The sequence below is a fragment of the Oncorhynchus keta genome, chromosome 32 (genome assembly GCF_023373465.1).
Source record: "Oncorhynchus keta strain PuntledgeMale-10-30-2019 chromosome 32, Oket_V2, whole genome shotgun sequence".
In the NCBI taxonomy this organism is placed as follows: Eukaryota; Metazoa; Chordata; class Actinopteri; order Salmoniformes; family Salmonidae; genus Oncorhynchus; species Oncorhynchus keta.
In genome coordinates, this window is record NC_068452.1 from 32,038,259 (window position 1) to 32,052,948 (window position 14,690).

The 14,690-nt window shown below is 44.7% G+C and overlaps 1 protein-coding gene across 2 annotated transcripts in view; it reads right to left on the bottom strand.

Moving 5' to 3' along the window:
- Positions 1-332: 332 nt before the first annotated feature.
- The window catches only part of LOC118364677 (ras-associating and dilute domain-containing protein-like), a 29,046-nt gene continuing 14,688 nt past the window's right edge, over positions 333-14,690 (bottom strand). The window contains exons 8-15 of one of the 2 annotated variants that reach the window (XM_052491369.1): positions 14,198-14,417; positions 13,665-13,837; positions 8,425-8,569; positions 7,051-7,214; positions 6,514-6,901; positions 2,293-2,429; positions 1,249-1,388; positions 333-1,074 (exon numbers count right to left, since the gene is read on the bottom strand). In XM_052491369.1, coding sequence (XP_052347329.1) covers positions 975-1,074; positions 1,249-1,388; positions 2,293-2,429; positions 6,514-6,901; positions 7,051-7,214; positions 8,425-8,569; positions 13,665-13,837; positions 14,198-14,417 — 1,467 coding nt within the window. In that variant the 3' untranslated portion in view covers positions 333-974. Of the gene's footprint in view, positions 1,075-1,248; positions 1,389-2,292; positions 2,433-6,513; positions 6,902-7,050; positions 7,215-8,424; positions 8,570-13,664; positions 13,838-14,197; positions 14,418-14,690 lie in introns of both variants that reach the window. The other variant, XM_052491368.1, reaches the window with a different exon arrangement.

Below are 14,690 nucleotides of genomic sequence, written 5' to 3' on the forward strand. Positions count from 1 at the left end.
TTGAATACTCTTATTTGTCATCAATAAAATTGAAGACTTAACACTGTTAAGAGAGATAGTTGACTTAAAACTGTCAGAGTAATTTGTTTATAAACATTTCATAAACAGTCATAAGTTATAGTGTCACTGTCACCACATGGGAAAAGTCTGATGTTTAGCAGTGAGCTTGTGATACCTCCAGAAATCTATATTAGATTATCACTGAGATCCACTGAAATGCCTTATAGATAACCATAGAGTCCATGACACCCCTTCGTTATACTGTAGTGCTTCAGAAAGTATTTCACTAATAGCACTTCAGTAAATATCCAAAGTATACAGCCACTACGACATAAGGATGAGTCATTGTTTTTACTCAAAAAATACATTATAATTTACAGTTCTATAAAAATTTTATATCTGCATAAATTCTTATGGGTTTTGGCATTTGTAAAGCTGAGCAATCTTCAGACAGAATGCTGTGCACTAGCCATTTGTCAGTAGATAGTGTCCTTGAAGACACTGAAATAACTCAACCCTGCTCGCAACAACGGCCTTAACCACTGTTCTCTTCTACTTTCCCAAACCCAGTGTTTTCTGGGTACGAAGGACAGCTCACCATGCAGATTTAAAGACTTCTGCAAAGCTGTCTGGACCATTATGTTGATACACATGTCGTGTTTGCGTTTGAATTTGCATTCATTCAAAATGGGTGCTTCAGAGAAGACCTGAGCAATAGTGGTTTCATCCTCATTTCAGTGTCCTCCTGTTCATTCTATGTACAGTAAAGCTTCATTACAAATACTCAGTGAGAAGTGATTATTCACCAAAACAAAATAAACAGTCAAGTGTCTTTTATCCTTTGGTTGAGGAACACGTCTCGTAAAGTACTGACAGCCAACTAAGGTCCTTAGTTGGATAAAGAGAGAAGATTAACCTCCCTTCCGAGGGTCAAAGGTCACGTGGGGAAGCCTCCAATGAAACCTTCCTTCCACTCAGCACGTGATCACTGAGCTCTTCCCCGTTGATTTGGACTCATTTTTGGCCACCAGCAATCTGAGGGCATCTCCAGATGAACGAATGAGCTCTCTACCACTGACGGAGAGAACGAGAGAGAACGTCAGAGGGTGTGTTAAACAGAGGGAGGGAACGACACTACTTTATATTGTGTTTTATAACTCGTATTACCTAAATAATATCCAGTACTCTATTACAACTTCTTAATCAGCACAGGGTGGTAAAGACCCGTCTCCATCTTACACTACTTACATGTGGTATTCCATGCCCACCAGACTGATGCCGTTCACAGCCAGGATACGATCTCCCAACCTCAGCTTCTGACACTGGGCGGCTGGGGACTCTGGTACCACTGACTTGATATAGATCCCAGTCATCTTCAGAGGTGTTTTCTACACAGGACACAAGAGGATGCAGGAAGCGTTGAGGTTGGGCCTGAAGACATGCCGTACCTGCACTATAGTATCATTACAGGAACATCTCCACTGTTTCATCTCTATCCTACAGGGGGCACCACATGCTATAGAATCCTCCACAGCACTACACCTGCATGCATATACACGAGTACAGGCTTTCACAGACCAGGCACGTTTCTGTTATGAATGAAATGATGAAAACAGCAATTTAGTAGAATTTGAAGTCAAAGGCAGACCTTGGAATGAGGGTAATAATAACCATTGCAGCTGCCTATTGTGCCATAAAGGAGTCTACCGGTTCCAATAAATTAGCTTAGTGTTCTCAATGTGGTTCATGGCTGACTTCAAAAGGAGGTCAACACATTTACCACAAGTTGTACACCTGTTAGTAAACCCAAGCTTAAGCCCACACCCACATACCATAACCAATCACACACACACACAAAGTCCCATATAGCAAGAAGAGTTGTTGAGCCTCTCTGTAGTTGAGATCTACGTCACAGTTCAACTCATCATTCATTTAAAGCTAGATTTCCCTGCCTTTGATGCATGATGATGTAACACAGTTAATCATGGGAAATATGTAACCTTTAACTAATTCATTTGCGACTATGAGGTTTGAACAGCCACGCAAGGCCTTATATTAGGATGTCATAAATCACATGACCAAATAAGAGCCACACACCCCTCGCATCGACAAGGCTGTCACTTTGTACAATCAGGCACAGACAGAATGTTAGAGCTTTTCAAGTTTCATTGATTTCCCCATGCAGAGAGGTGACAAATAAGGGAGGTAGAGAAACAAAAAGGAAGATGAGACTTGGGTGAACGAGATGAACAAAGGAGGAGGTGGAGGAATAAAGACAAGGATTTCACCCACCATTCCATCCACCAGTGCCAGGCCTAGACCATGAGGTCCTCTGTGTAGCTCCACAGTAAACACTTCATCCCCCTCTTTCTCCTCCTCTTCCTCCACATACCCATTCCTTCTCTCAGAACATTCCCTTGGGCCGCTTCCTGCTGAGGAGACACACACAAGAACACCCCACATTAGACACAGTATCCAATCCCACCTTAACTCTGTTTAAAGTCCTACTTTTCCTGTTATTGTGGTCCTTTTAATTAAATGATGAATAAATCATATCACTGTGGCAATTTGAGACAGGGTTTACTTCAGGTGAAAACATGAAAGTAGTGTCTGGTCTGGTCTGTCTGTCTGTTTGTTCATATGAAAGAGAAGTTCACAATACTGGGCTTGTTTTGAAGTCCAGAGGCATTAGTGTTATAAGGATTATTATTTCGACCAATAGGAATATATATGGATCAAAGACTGGAGGTTCATCTGAGCTGCTCCAGAGGGACACGCAGTTGGTTTGACCTCAACATACATATAACTACCACTGATATTGAACACAGATGTTGCATTTGGACTCCATATAAAAATCATGTCAAGTCTGAGTGCTATAAAACTGTAGCGAGTCCACTAAATACATAGATGTTGTAATGAGAACCATACAGAACCCCACTGAGAACAAGCTCTAAAGCTTTGGTCCCTTGGGAAAGCTCTTCCTCAGGTTGGTTCGGTGCTCTGTGGTGTATTTATCCTGTCACAACAACCTGCCACCCGCAACAGTATCACCAGCATGCCCTACACTTTCACCTCGCCCCTGATCTCCCACTGCTCTTCCCTGCTCTCCCCTGGTCTCCCCCTGCTCTGCCTTGGTCTCCCCCTGCTCTCCCCTGGTCTCCCCCTGCTCTCCCCTTGGTCTCCCCCTGGTCTCCCCTGCTCTCCCCCTGCTCTCCCACTGCTCTTCCCTGCTCTCCCCCTGCTCTCCCCTGGTCTCCCCTGGTCTCCCACTGCTCTCCCCCTGGTCTCCCCTGGTCTCCCCCTGCTCTCCCCCTGCTCTCCCCTGCTCTCCCCTGCTCTCCCCTGGTCTCCCTGGTCTCCCCTGCTCTACCCTGCTCTCCCCTGCTCTCCCCTGGTCTCCCCCTGGTCTCCCCTGGTCTCCCCTGGTCTCCCCCCTGGTCTCCCTGGTCTCCCCCTGCTCTCCCCTGGTCTCCCCCTGCTCTCCCCTGGTCTCCCCCTGGTCTCCCCCTGCTCTACCCTGGTCTCCCCCTGCTCTCCCCTGCTCTCCCCCTGCTCTCCCCCAGCCCGAGCCCATCTGCCCCCCATACAGGACCTGCTCTGGACAATGCCTGTCCCGATTAAGATTCCATGTACCAACCCAACTGTAAATTCCCATGACGGGTCAGCCACTGATCTTTTCTCTCCTGACATCACCACCTCTCTGTAATTCTTGGTACAGATTAAAAGATTAGCAATGCTACCAAAATAGCAGTAAGTTACCGTTAGCGCCCAAAACCACCGAGGTTGAGCAGAGAGCAGGAGCACTCTATGGGACTGGGAGGCCACAGTAATACATGGTGGGAAGCTATGGCCAATGTCATAACCAGGGATATGACATGATTAGAGAATATTTCTGTGAAAGCGGGTAATGTTCATCCTTTTCATAACAATATCTTAGGTTGATGACAAACTATTAAACCATAGAGCCCGTATAAAGACAAGGGCCATTGATTGTAATGAGTTCTGATTATGATCAACAAAATGGAAGCTTTAGTAAAACCCTATTTACACACAAGCACACAGGGGGCCAGGAAGCTTTAAGCAGGCGGTAAGCACTTACACACAACCACACAGGGGGCCAGGAAGCTTTAAGCAGGCGGTAGGCACTTACACACAACCACACAGGGGGCCAGGAAGCTTTAAGCAGGCGGTAGGCACTTACACACAACCACACAGGGGGCCAGGAAGCTTTAAGCAGGCGGTAAGCACTTACACACAACCACACAGGGGCCCAGGAAGCTTTAAGCAGGCGGTAAGCACTTACACACAACCACACAGGGGCCCAGGAAGCTTTAAGCAGGCGGTAGGCACTTACACACAACCACACAGGGGGCCAGGAAGCTTTAAGCAGGCGGTAAGCACTTACACACAACCACACAGGGGCCCAGGAAGCTTTAAGCAGGCGGTAGGCACTTACACACAACCACACAGGGGGCCAGGAAGCTTTAAGCAGGCGGTAAGCACTTACACACAACCACACAGGGGGCCAGGAAGCTTTAAGCAGGCGGTAAGCACTTACACACAATCAAATGTTACACAGAGCGTTTGTCTCTGATTTAGAGTTGAGGGAATTATCTGGTGTTAATCAACAGGAAAGGCCATGGACTGCTATTAGATTCTACTGGACTAACGGGCTTTTATTATCTAACCTGTTGTTTGGATATGACCTGGGACTGTGGTATCTGAAATCAGAAACATTCAGGATTCTCACAATGTTTTAGATAAAGTGGCATCAAACTTATAGACTCACTCTCTTTTGCTAGGTGTTTGACTCAACGATTGTATCCCTTGAGAAAAAGGTCAATGTACTGGCCAGGTCAGGCGCACTAGACTACTATTTGAGAATGTCCGGCGGTCACACACATTTCCTAGGTGGCAAAGGTCCGGATAGGTATGGTCATTTATCGGCGTTGTAACAAACCCCCACCTCCCAACCCATGCGTCCTCAAACTGTTTAAGTTGTACACAGCCATATTGCTGGCGGAGAGAAAATGTTGTCAGTTTAAACCTTGTTTCCTGCAATTCTACGCATTTTGATGTTTTAAAGCTAATTTCTTGATATTCTACACATTTTGACATTTCTGTGTGTTCATATGATACCTGAGTAACTGAACAAAATCAATTCGGGCCGCTGGTGTTGAGGCCCCTGGGCACGTAATCTGGCCATGATAACTACAGGATTTAGATAGCTGGTTAGTCTAATTTACCCATCTAGCTCACATGGGCTAGTAGTAATCTACTGAACATTTCTGACAGGTTATAAATAGCTCTCTAAGGTCTGTCAGTGAATGACATAACAAGAGGAAAACTGTCCATGCGCTACCAAATTTCGAAATTGCACTTCTGCATTCTACAATTAGAACTCTCAACAGCAGTAAGTTGAAAGCCCAGCTGAGTTCCTAAATACAATTACACATACAATTAAAATGTAATTTCTGTCGGGACCCGCGGTCCGTATTGACCCCGTTCTGAGTCTTGATTGGGACCGCGGTCCGCCTGTTGAGTATGGCTGGTATAGGACTTATATAAAAGTGTTAGAGTCTTACACATTGTTTGAGACATCGCCAGAGAAAGCTGACCTGCTTTAGGGAGGGGGACGTCATTGTTATCCCTGGAAGTTAACCCTGGAAGTGTCCCTCCCAGTTACGGAATAAGATGTTTAGTCCCTTCCTCCCCTTTCTCAACTCAACTCCTCCACCACAGAATAAATCATAACCAGAGAGCAGTCTGCTCGCTTTCCCCTCCCATCCACTCCTACAGATGACCTCATGAGCAAAGCTTCAAAAAACAATAAGCCTGAGGAGAAAATGGCCTTTCCTCTACACATGGAATCCACCCTACAGAGAGAACACGACCTTTACACAGCCAGAACAGCTCTTTATTCCTCCAATGACCTGTAGTTTCTGTCCAAAGTCAATAGAGTCGAAGAGATGAAGGGAGGATGAGAGCTCTCCTCCTCCTGTCATATCAAGCACCTTGTGTCAACCTGGAGCCACTGGGGACAAATATGCACCAGGGACTCCCGGGTCAAGCAGACAAATTCTTCCTTTAATGGAGCCTGTCAATCATTGGTGGGTTGATATTACGTGGGAGGCACTAGCGACCTAACTCCAGGGGTTAGGTACATGAGCCACCATGTGAGCCGAGGTGGCTGTATTTGCTGTGACAGGAGTTTTACATCACTTTAATCAAAACCCGCAGAGGGAGGGAAAGGCCATGAAGGGATCCTCTGTTATTCTTTGTCTTCGTAATTCATCCAAGGGGATTGAGACAGGATCAGTTTCTTTTAGGATTGCAATGTACAGTATGTGCCCCCCACTGTTACAGCATCATCAATCCTCTTATGATTGGTCAATAACACACTTCAGCTGACACATGGCTTTTTATGCTCCTTTTCTATCAATCCGAGCTGTTTGTATTGTAACTGAATGCTCTGTATGTAGCCTGACTGTATGACATAGCCCTCTGTGTTACCTTTCCTGTGCTGCCGTGCTGCTCCCTCCTGCAGGTCTGCCTCCAGCTCAGACTGAGACAGGCCCATGCCCTGGGGGGTGTTGGGGGGCGTCAGCAGGCAGGAGGGGTCCAGAGCCAGGCTCTTGTGGCATCCCAGGTCAGCCTGGCTACTCCTAGGTAGGGTGTTCTGCAGCTCCAGACTCTTCAGCTTGTGGGTCAACTCTGCCTCTGCCAGGCAGCAGCTTAGGTCACCATGAGACCCCCGGGCCTGAGGGGGCGCCGCAGGGCTCAAAAAGTCCACCTCTGCCCTGAGCGAGGGGCAGGGAACTGGGTCAGGGACCACCACTGTGACAGAGGGCGAGGAGCGTGAGTTCGCAGACTTGGCGTCTGTAGCTGTCCCTCTGAGTTCCTGAAGGGAGGGAGAAGTCAATAAAACAGAGATGGAAAAACATCAAAGTTAAAATGTCTCATTTACTGAGCACCACCAGCCCAGGGTGGCCACTGGCCTCTCATTAGATTATATATTTGTAAATTCTGGGTATACAGATAGGTGGTTACCTGCTGTGTTGTTTGACTGGTGGGGAGACTACGGATGAAGTCCTGCAGATGGCCGAGCTGCTCAAACAGAGCGGGCTCCGTGATTGGTTTACCCAACTCCAGGTGGAAGGTGTTGCTAGGCAGGATAAGGGGAGGGTGGTTGTCGAAACTCTCCAGGATGTCAGCTGGAGGAGGAGGAAAATACAGGACATCATTAAAGACAGAAGACGTGACTCAGAAAAGATTACAACAGAAGCTCTGGAAGAGCTTTCTCATGGTGTACACTACATTATTTAGACTTGTTATTTCCTTTTACTTCATTAACTTAATTACATCTGATTTGTAGGTTAATCCTTTAGATTCTCCAGTTAAAGAAAGACAGTCATGGCCTCTAGGACAAGATAAAGTTCCCCCCAGGGGGTGCCAGCGGGAGTTGGGCCATTCACACAGAAGAGGTGAGGTGACAGGGGACAGAGAGGGGAGACAGGTGCCAAGTCCTATATTGAGAGGGGTAGATTTGAGAGTTAACTCTGTGGTGAGATTGATTGGGCTGGACAGGGTTCTCCTCTCTAACCTCCCCACTGTACCCATGCTCCAATTTAGAGTTAGACTGGGACAGGCAGACAGGATTACTCTAGGGAACACACTCAGCCACTCCCAGGCACAGGGAATAGGCCTCTAGTTACTAATACCCTGACTACACCGCTCGCTTCGCGTTGCAAAATACATTTCGAAATCTCTGTTATTCAATTATTGCACCCACACTGCTCGCGCGCGTAAACAAGCGTCTGCGTTGCCACGGGCTAAAATAGAACTCCTTTCTATTTCTGACGATGAAAAGGCCTGGAAAGAGGTTAGGTGACTAGAAACGATTCGGTTGACCATTTTACGTGTGGATTAATTGTCGGAGTAGAGGACCTTGTGCATTTCAGGTAAAATAACTCAATGTTTATATCCCAGGGCTAATTAGCTAGCAACACCAAGCTAGCTAAATAGGAGAAATTAGCTAGCAAGTGCAAGCTAACCAGCTAAATTGCTATAAATGTTTAATGCTTTTCGACCTGTCCCCAAATTAATGTCATTGGTTCAGAGTCTGTTTTGATATTTTAACCTGCGTGTTGTGATCGCGTTTGGTGTAGGGGGACAAAATATATTTATACACGATGGCGCACGCGTGCAGCCGGTTTGGGTTCCGTGTAACCCTGTCAGGGCGACAGTCTGATCTGATTGAGTCTTGGCAGAGTGAGAGTGTGTACACAAGCGTACAGACTACATAGGCTATGTGAATTTGTTTGTCCAAGAAACACGTGTGTTTGTTTCAAAATATAGTTGATACACGTGAACGTGTCTGTGTGGCTAACCGCCGTGACTCTGCTGTATCTGTGTTCCACTCACTGGTCCTGAGGGCAGCCTCCGCCTCGTCTGGCGAGGGGTTCCAGTCTGCAGGACAGGCCCTGCCTGGGTTATACTCCCTCAGCATGTGGTGCAGTTGGGCTGGGTTCAGAGGCATGAACTCAGTCCTCAGAGAGCTCCATGATGCCTGAAACACACACACACATATGTACACTCACACGTTACAAGAATATCAAAGTACAGGCACAAGGACCATGATACAAGGAATATGATTGCATATTTCACAAAGGAGTAAACATGGCATCATTTAAATGCAAGAGCTGGCAGAGCTGTTTGATGTCATTGTTGTTCGTGAAACTATAAATGACAGGGTAGCATTTCCTCAGTGGGGTCATTTCAACACAAAGCTATTCGTGTAAAACAAATATTTCAAACCACAAATCTGTCTAAGTACTGCAATTGCATATTTGTGTCATTCCTATGACAGATTATGTGGTGATGAATTCATTAGGAAAATACATCTAGGACTGTAAGTAATACTTGTCATGCCAACCTGTCACTGTCTGTAATAATAATAAAATCAACACACACACACACACACACACACACACACACACACACACACACAATGGAGAAATGTTGAAATGCTTGATTGTGGAAGTCAATGTTCCTGAATGTCACATTTTCCATCTATTTGACTAAACATTGATGAATCATGAACGTCAAGCGTCAGATGTCATCAGAAGAAGTGCTAATTACAGCGTCTAGATTCCAGTATGTGTTATATGACTATGAACAATCAAGTGTTTTTTATCCTCTCAGTTGACCTCTCTGGTTAGTGGGAATAAACACACAAGAGACTTAACCTTCAACTATTTCCTCATTCACTCAGACACACCTTGGAGAGCTGAGGTGTTTTAATGACTCAGTAACTAACCAGAAAGACATATGTGAATCATTTCAAGATGACATCATTGGCATAGAGGTGTTATTGGTATGCTGACAGGCATTGTGTAGAATATATCAGACCATATTTACCCCAGCCTTGTATCCCTTCATTCCTCCAATGAGCACACCCTCTTTGTCGCATGACAGCACAGAGGCTGGCCAGAAGGAGGAGTTATGGGAATGTTTATAAGCAAGAGACATTTTTTTTACATTATTTTATGTCTATATTTACTATATCTACTATTTGACTTGGTGTATCCCAGTCATAAGTGGCATAACATTATGGCATCAATGACACAATCTTCCTAACTTTGTATCATCAGTAATTACTGGAGACAGAGAGCTCAGCCATAACAAAACCATGCCACATCACTGGTAATTTACTATGTCCCTCACTCCCTCGAGCCCAGAACTCCAGATGGAAAACGAAGAAAATCACAAGGGTGTGTGCTCCATTTGACCAACCACAACATCTGACCCCGTGCCATGGGAGTGATCCATAAACAAAACCACCAGCCTCCTAGCAACAGTCCCCACGAATAAAGGAGAGAGGCAGCCTTTGACTGAGAGGAGACTGGTTCTACTACTGGGGAGCTGTTTTGGGGCTGTTACCATGGCTGCCTTCTGGTTAGATATTGAGAACATGTGTTGTCTCATACTGTATTGGCCCCTAATGGCTGTGGATGGAAGAGTGAAATGCTGCCCTGTCAGTCTTGTTGCACTGAGTCTCAGCAGGCTCCTTTCTCCATTCCTGGTGAATGAGTTCCATCAAAATAAAATCAGATCAAGAAACTATAAAAACTCTTGATCTAAATTCTAAAGCTGCAGGAGAAAATACAACTTTCTGACTGAATTTGATGCTTTAAGGCTGTGCAAACTGTGGTTTTAAGATAAAACCCACAACTATCCACAACAACAGTGCTGTAATTGGGATGAGTAGGAGGTGATTCTCTCATGTACTAACCCGGGAGAACATTACAAGACCATGACGTGTCCACAGCCTTCCTGCAGCCCCTGGACATTCATAGGATGAGACATACAGTAGGGTGGGCCTGTCACGGCAGAGGTCACTCTTTTCTTTGAAGGTGACAGGGCTAAAGCTAGCCTTGTGTCACACACAGACTGGCAACAGGTTTTCCCCATCTTCCTTATCTTTTCAGGTGTCATAAACATGACCAGAAACAGGATATGTGTGTGTGTGTTTAACATTTGTTCCTCCACTTGTTTTTTACATTTGTTTATTTAAACTTTATTTAACTAGGCAAGTCAGTTAAGAACAAATTCTTATTTACATTGACGGCCTACACCGGCCAAACCCGGACGACGCTGGGCCAATTGTGCGCCGCCCTATGGGACTCCCAATCACGGCCGGATGTGATACAGCCTGGAATCGAACAAGGGACTGTAGTGATGCCTCTTGCACTGAGATGCAGTGCCTTGGACTGCTGCGCCACACGGGAGCCCCTTAGCTGGGTTATTCTATATGGTGGTCTCTGTCTTTATGTCTCTAACTAGCCCACAGTGTTAACTAACCCAACCACCACCAGATATGTTACGGCTCAACTTCCCCCAGTAAACATGATCCTCCTTTCAGTGGATTACAGAGAGAATGGCATGCTTAAGGAAGGATTAACTACTCCGTGGCACACAGTTTAAAGCCACAGGCATCAACAACGTGGGATTTAAACATACATACAGTGAACCTGGCCATGACCCCACTCTCCGAGGATGTCTAAGGGATGTTGGGATATGCAAAAAACACATTTCCAATTCACACGTCTATAATATACACACTTGTACATGTGTGAAACAGGATAAATTCATTAATTATAATTATGAATTATTATTATGTATATTTGTTTAAGTTCTTGGTGCAAGGACTGCCTATCTGTCACGTTCTGACCTTTATTTCCTTTGTTTTGTATTTATTTAGTATGGTCAGGGCGTGAGTTGGGGTGGGCAGTCTATGTTTGATTTTCTATGATTTGGGGATTTCTATGTTTCGGCCTAGTATGGTTCTCAATCAGAGGCAGGTGTCATTAGTTGTCTCTGATTGAGAATCATACTTAGGTAGCCTGGGTTGCACTGTTTGTTTGTGGGTGATTGTCTATGTTGATTGCTTGTTTTAGTACAGTTCTCATTAGCTTCACGGTTGTTATTTCGGTTATTGTTTTTGTATAGTGTTTCAGTGTTCAGTGTTTTCTTTATTAAAATTAATGATGAACACATACCACGCTGCATTTTGGTCCTCCGATCCTTCTCGCCTCTCCTCTTCAGATGAAGAGGAGGACGTCCGTGACACTATCTTGGCAAAATGTGTATTTTCTTCATCAATAAATGAGAAGTCATTGCATAATAGGAGATGTAGAGTACAATTTGATGGGGAAAAAATTCCATTGTTTCCAAGCATTCTTTTCCCTCTCCCACAGCTCTGTCAGGCTTTTTTAATGATGTCATGTGGTGGCGCATGTGAGTTCCACTCAGCTGACATCCATCAGTGAAAATAAGCTTTCAGCTCTAACATTTTCAATCTGTTCCATACCTTGTAAAACACCTGTGGTCTACAATGGATACATTCAGAATTGCTATAGTGGACAAAAATGTTGTCGTTAACACCCCATCGCTTCATTGCTTTACCATTACATCTAGGTGTTGTCATCACACAGATAGTGTTAAGACCAGTCTAACTGTTCTGAAATGTTGTCATTAATACCCCATCGCTTCATTGCTTTACCATTACATCTAGGTGTTGTCATCACACAGATAGTGTTAAGACCAGTCTAACTGTTCTGAAATGTTGTCATTAATACCCCATTGCTTCATTGCTTTACCATTACATCTAGGTGTTGTCATCACACAGATAGTGTTAAGACCAGTCTAACTGACCAGTCATTGCTTTAACTGTTCTGTGTTAAACCAGTCTAACTGTTCTGTCATTAATACCCCATTGCTTCATTGCTTTACCATTACATCTAGGTGTTGTCATCACACAGATAGTGTTAAGACCAGTCTAACTGTTCTGAAATGTTGTCATTAATACCCCATTGCTTCATTGCTTTACCATTACATCTAGGTGTTGTCATCACACAGATAGTGTTAAGACCAGTCTAACTGTTCTGAAATGTTGTCATTAATACCCCATCGCTTCATTGCTTTACCATTACATCTAGGTGTTGTCATCACACAGATAGTGTTAAGACCAGTCTAACTGTTCTGAAATGTTGTCATTAACACCCCATCGCTTCATTGCTTTACCATTACATCTAGGTGTTGACATCACACAGATAGTGTTAAGACCAGTCTAACTGTTCTGAAATGTTGTCATTAACACCCCATTGCTTCATTGCTTTACCATTACATCTAGGTGTTGACATCACACCGATAGTGTTAAGACCAGTCTAACTGTTCTCATAACATCAGAAGTGTGTATCGTACCTGAGGCCTGCAGTATTTTTCCAGATCTGATAACTGGCCAGGGCAGGGGAATGTTTAGTAAGGTGCTATAGAGGTATAAAACCAACAGTCTGTGTACACACACCTTCTCCCACAACTAGTGTGGCAGTGAACAAACAACATCTCTCACCCCACAATGGCCCATTCAAACTACTATCACAATGTTATTATCTTATAACTACTTCAACAGTATCACCTCCATCAAAGACAACATGCATTTCTAAGAGTAAAACCTAGTTAGCAATGAAATGTAGGGAAACAGAGTTTCAGTGATGATTCAAGAATGTTTTCAATGTTTTGTGAGATTTTCCTAAATACTTCCCAAAGGTTTCCCACTCGAGGCATGTTCGGTATGCCAATACTCTCCCGTGGGCAGATTCTGCATTTAGACCCAAGAATCTGCCGGGACTGAATGGGATCCCTGCGATAACGAACTGCAGTAGTTTCAGTCTTTGTGTTTTCGACACTGGTTATATGGACGTATCAGGTTTGAACGAAGGCGGGGCTTAAACTGCTTGGCTACAAGTGATTCACACGTGGCCCACACAGATCGGAAGGGGGAGGGGGCTTTGGATAAGAGTTTCTTTTTGCGAGTGTGGAGACTTTGCAAACTGCCGGAACTCACAATTCCTAACACATATAGACCCAGAAGTAAATCACACAGTTGACCAAATTAATAATGATTTTACTTTTGGGTTAACAGACATTAGTGTACCAATAATGAGCTGAGACACTTGGTGATGTACAGTCTAATACACTGTAAAATACAATTTTGATACACTATATATATATTCAGACTGCTTTGGACATCTTGGCTACATTGTTATTTAGTGCTCTTCAAACCAAAACAGGAAGTGAAAATAAAGGAAGTGCCCTCTGACCTGTAGTAGGTTCTCCTTGGGCGTTGCCAGCAGATTGACAGCAGCAGAGAGCTTCTGGAAGAACTCCACAGCCAGGTCTCCTAGGCCCATCCCCTGTATCCAGTCCATCAGCAGGTCCAGGTTGGCCCTGATCTGGACCCCTCTAGACCACTGGTAGAACCCACCTCCAGAGCCTGCAGAACAAAACACCACTCAGACATGCTCATGTAATTTCGATCATAGCTATTGAGTATAATGAAACTTCTATAAGATGCAACATGCTAGCAGATACCCATAGACTTCCAGTTATTGCACTAACGCTAGTTAGCATTGGCTCATGAAACTACCTCTAACGTTCTCCATAGTGGACACAGAAACATAACAATGATATCCACAAGTTCATCTTACTCTGGGGAAAGTCCAAATCCCGAAGTATCCCATTAACACATACATTATGTATTTTATGAGGATACTTGTGATAAGACTTTGAGGATATTAAGATTTGATCCTACAAAACCCCATGAGTCAGAAACAGAGCATGTTGGAGGTCTCACCTCTCTCCATGAGTGCGTTGAAGAGGGATGCGTTGGTGAAGAAGAAGAGGTAGGCGCAGAGCTGCGAGCTGATGTCAGAGTGCACCTGGAAGGCGTTGAGCAGAGACAGCGCCTCCTTCAGGACATCCAGGATGCCACTCACGCCCTCGGGCACACGCAGCTGCCCGCTCTCCGAGAACGGGTTCCCATCCAGCAGGCCTGGCAGTGCCGAGTACATACTCTGAGGACAGAGAGAGGCATGCTAGAGGTGTTAGTCACAGCTACATGACTTTACCTCACTGTACCATAGTCTAGCACAGCACCTCTCTGAGGAGAGAGAGGGAGATAAGAAACCTTAGTCACATCTACTGTACCCAGTACCACTAATACAGAAAGTATACTGCATTATATATTGATCTTTAAAAGGGACGTTTTGGCAGCGATTCTCACTTTATCAGCCATACTCTCTATAAAATAAACCTTCATCAACATGCAAACATTTGTTGACAGATTC